The sequence below is a fragment of the Octopus bimaculoides genome, chromosome 17 (assembly GCF_001194135.2).
Source record: "Octopus bimaculoides isolate UCB-OBI-ISO-001 chromosome 17, ASM119413v2, whole genome shotgun sequence".
NCBI classification, from domain to species: domain Eukaryota; kingdom Metazoa; phylum Mollusca; class Cephalopoda; order Octopoda; family Octopodidae; genus Octopus; species Octopus bimaculoides.
Window position 1 is genome coordinate 28,737,530 of NC_068997.1, and position 3,739 is coordinate 28,741,268.

Consider the following 3,739-nt stretch of genomic DNA (forward strand, 5'->3'; position numbering starts at 1 on the left):
TGTAAAACCATTGAGTGTTAAAGTAAGTATTACTATTACACTTTCACTTTTCGACTGACATGCGTCAATGTATATCTGTGTATATAACAGTGAAACAATAACGTGGTATATTCGCTGTGTGAATTATCGTAAAAGTTTCCAAGTACCAATAAGCAACAATTTCATTCCCGGGCAACGCCGGGTGGCTCTGCTAGTTACTAATATTCGTTTATATTATAGTCACAAGGGCCTAAAATTTTGGACGAGGGGTCCAGTAGATTACATCAATATACAAAGCTCAAACAATACTTATTTTATCGACTTCGAAAGGTTGAAAGGCAAAGTCGACCTCAGCGGAACGTGCAAACGATTCTGCCAGTTCGTCGCGTTGATGCCATCACAAATATTAATTTCGTTCGAGTTGGCATAGGGGCTAATTTTATTAAGGGAGAAACAATATTGAATTGAATTGGTTCTCTCATATTAACAACTGATGCTAAAACCCATCTGCCGTTTTAAAATTAAGGTTAAATTGGGTGAAGTTCGAACTTAGAACACTGAGACAAAACAAGATTAAATAATGTAAAACAATTGAAACCAACTGCCTTTGGTTACTCCGTCTCAGCATCATATTTGTTCATTAACATTATACTGTCAATCTTTCCATATCTGTTTTCCCCTCATTAGCAGCAACCTCTCTCCAACACATTATCATCATCGTCATCGGCATTAAAGAGGCACCCGGTTTAGATGGGAACGGAAGCGGTCACGTGCAACCACTAAACAGTCGACGACAGAGAAAGAGAAAGAAATAGAGAATTACTATATTAGTGAGCGAGAGAGAGAGAGAGAGAGAGTAGTGAGTGAGTAAAAAGTAGATTGGGAGAGAGAGAGAGAGAGAGAGAGAGAGGATAGTGAGTGAAGAGAGAAAGGGAAGATAACAAGCGAGTGAATGAAAAGAGAGAAAGGAGTTAGTGGATTGGAGAGAGGGAAAGAGAAGGATAAGATAGTAAATGAGTAAAAAAAAGAGACATAGAGAATGTAATGAATGAATGGAAGAGAGAGAGAGAAGTTAGTATGTGAAAAAATGAGACAGAAAAATATGAGTGAGTGAAAAAGACAGAAGTTAGTGAATAAATAAGAGAGAGAGAGAGAGAGAGAGAGAAGGTAGTGAGTGAGATTGAGTAGCAGACCAGGGCAAGCGGGTCTGTTAATTTCTTCACACGATCAGTGGCGCTTTCTGCTTTTACCAGAACCATTTTCTCCCCGTTGCTGATAGGTTTGTAACTACAGCATACGTACACACACTCCGGGAAGATGAATTGCCAAAGAAATGTCATTGTGAGTTGATCTCTGTTATATTATTTAAACAACAGATAGAAACAAATATTTTCCGATTCTCATACGTGCATTATTATTATTTGTTTTACCAATGCCACTCTAAGAAATCGTCTGCTCTTGCTTGTCCATCTGTTAAAAATAACTTGTGCAACCTATTTGCTTGTTTATTGCACCCGTGCTCGTTCAAAGAAATAGACATAGATATATAAACACGCATGCATACACACACATAACTACACATGCACACACACAACCGCATACACATTTTTGTACACCTGCTTACATGCATAACATACATATGTACATGTATAATATATTATATTATTTTGTTTTCGTTGCATTTTGCGCAGATATTTACTAAATTCATTTATTTTGACGTTTCCCTCGAAAGAAAAAAAAATAGTTTCAATATATAAACATAAATATCGAAAGAAACAAGTGTCCGTATATTTTGCACACAACATCTTCCATTCCCTAAATTCTACATTTATTATTATTATGTCATTGTATTTCTATAAACCTAGGAAACCTATTTATCTCCCACGACTCGTTGCCGTTCGTTCACCATTTGTCAGTTTTAGGGTGTTATTTCAGCTGCAATACTGCGACTACTATCTTAGCCGTCTTCTTTCCCCCTCTATCATCTTTATTTATATCTCTCTTATGCACATCTCTTTCTCCATATCCCTATTTATTTGCCTCTTATTCCCCAAACATTTCTTGGTCTCCCTGTCTTGTTTTCCATAATCTTTCTCCCTCACCCTCCGGTTTGTTTATGTCTCCTCTCTTTCTATTTCCCTCTCTCCATCCATTCTAGTATCTCTCTCTCTCTCTCTCTCTCTCTCTCTCTCTCTCTCTACATTTCCTTCTGCTTTTCTCTTCTCGTTATTTTTCTGGCTTCTTTAATCTAATTCCCTTCTTTCTCTCTTAATCATCTCATTCTGCTCTTCTTTTTATAAATATATTTTTTGCCTTTCACTTATCGTCTCTCTTTTTGCTTTGCTGTTTATTTTCTTCATTCATCTATCGATCTCTTTCCACGTTCTTTTTATTTTTATTTTCGTCTCTTCCTCTCAGTCTCCCTTATTTGTTATCAACAATCTGTCCCCTCTCTATCACCACATCCTTTCTCTCCTCTAATATCCATCCCCTTATCTGTGTCAGCTCTAGTTAATTAACCCTTTCTCTTTCACCTTGCATTATCATCCCCCTCGTTTCTCTCTCTCACTACTCTTCTACGAGGATCGCTAATTAACCCAACTACTTTTCATTCACACGAAATTAATCCATCCACTATATTTCGTTATTGCATATTGCCTTTTTATTCCAAAGGTTGTCGCTACCCTCCAACCTACATATAAGTGTAGGAAAGAACCATGTTAAATGGATAGAGTGGACATTATTGATATGTACATATTTTGGGAGCAACCCCGATCACTACTATTTACGATCACCACTTTATTATTATTATAGATCTTACTGTCTGCCTACAAGTCTTGTCTGCTACTTGTCTGACTTTCATTAGTACTAATCTTCTTCTTCTTCTTCTCTCTCTCTCTCTCTTGACTATTGTGGCGGCCACCGTCGCCGTCTTTTCTCTTATTGTCTACTGCATTTCCTTAACTTCTCTCTATCCGTCTATCTCTGTTCCAATATTTATTTATTTATTGCCTCTCTGTCAGTCTAACTTACTAATTAGCAGCATGTCTGATTCTATCACCCACAACAGTGACCGTCTCTTCCTATCCCCACCCTATATTCTTAAGCGTATTTGCATGCACATACACACACACACACACACACACACACATCTGCCTCTGTGTGTGTGTGTATGTGTGTATATCAAAAGTACATATGTTGAGCGCACATACACACTGTGTTGTATACATACAAATGTATGTTTTTGTAAACCCCTATCCACCCCCAACAACCACTTAGATCTAGGAATATGTAATATAAATGACGGCGTATAATATTATTTTTGTTATTATTCTTAAGTAGTATTTAATGTTCACAAATTAGAACGGTGAAAATGTTAGCTTATACATCGCACTGTTTACGTAGACAAAAATGTATTAATTATAATGACTGTACTGTTAGTGTTTGGTATATCCTCTCTTTGTCTGTATCTGTTTATGTTTGTCTGTCTGTCTGTGTTTACGCTAAAATACTGTGAGCTCAGTAAAATAATAATTTCGTTAATCATTGAATTTCACGGAATATTACCCATTAAAATTTCCGGATATTTTGATATTTGGTGGTGAGGTAATAATTAGCTTTACAATCATAATAAATATAATAAAGAGATGATTGACAGTTAACATATTACTAATAGCATACAGAATGTGATTTTATGCTAATATGTACATATGAATAAAGTGTGTACACACATATCTATCTATCTATCTATCTATCTATA

At 36.1% G+C, this 3,739-nt stretch overlaps 1 protein-coding gene across 1 annotated transcript in view; it reads left to right on the forward strand.

Annotated features, from left to right (window-relative positions):
* Nucleotides 1-892: 892 nt before the first annotated feature.
* Nucleotides 893-3,739, forward strand: part of LOC106872906 (uncharacterized) — a 27,779-nt gene continuing 24,932 nt past the window's right edge. The window contains exon 1 of the mRNA XM_014920082.2: nucleotides 893-1,320. Within this exon, the coding sequence (XP_014775568.1) occupies nucleotides 1,297-1,320 (24 nt within the window). The 5' untranslated portion in view covers nucleotides 893-1,296. The remainder of the gene's footprint in view (nucleotides 1,321-3,739) is intronic.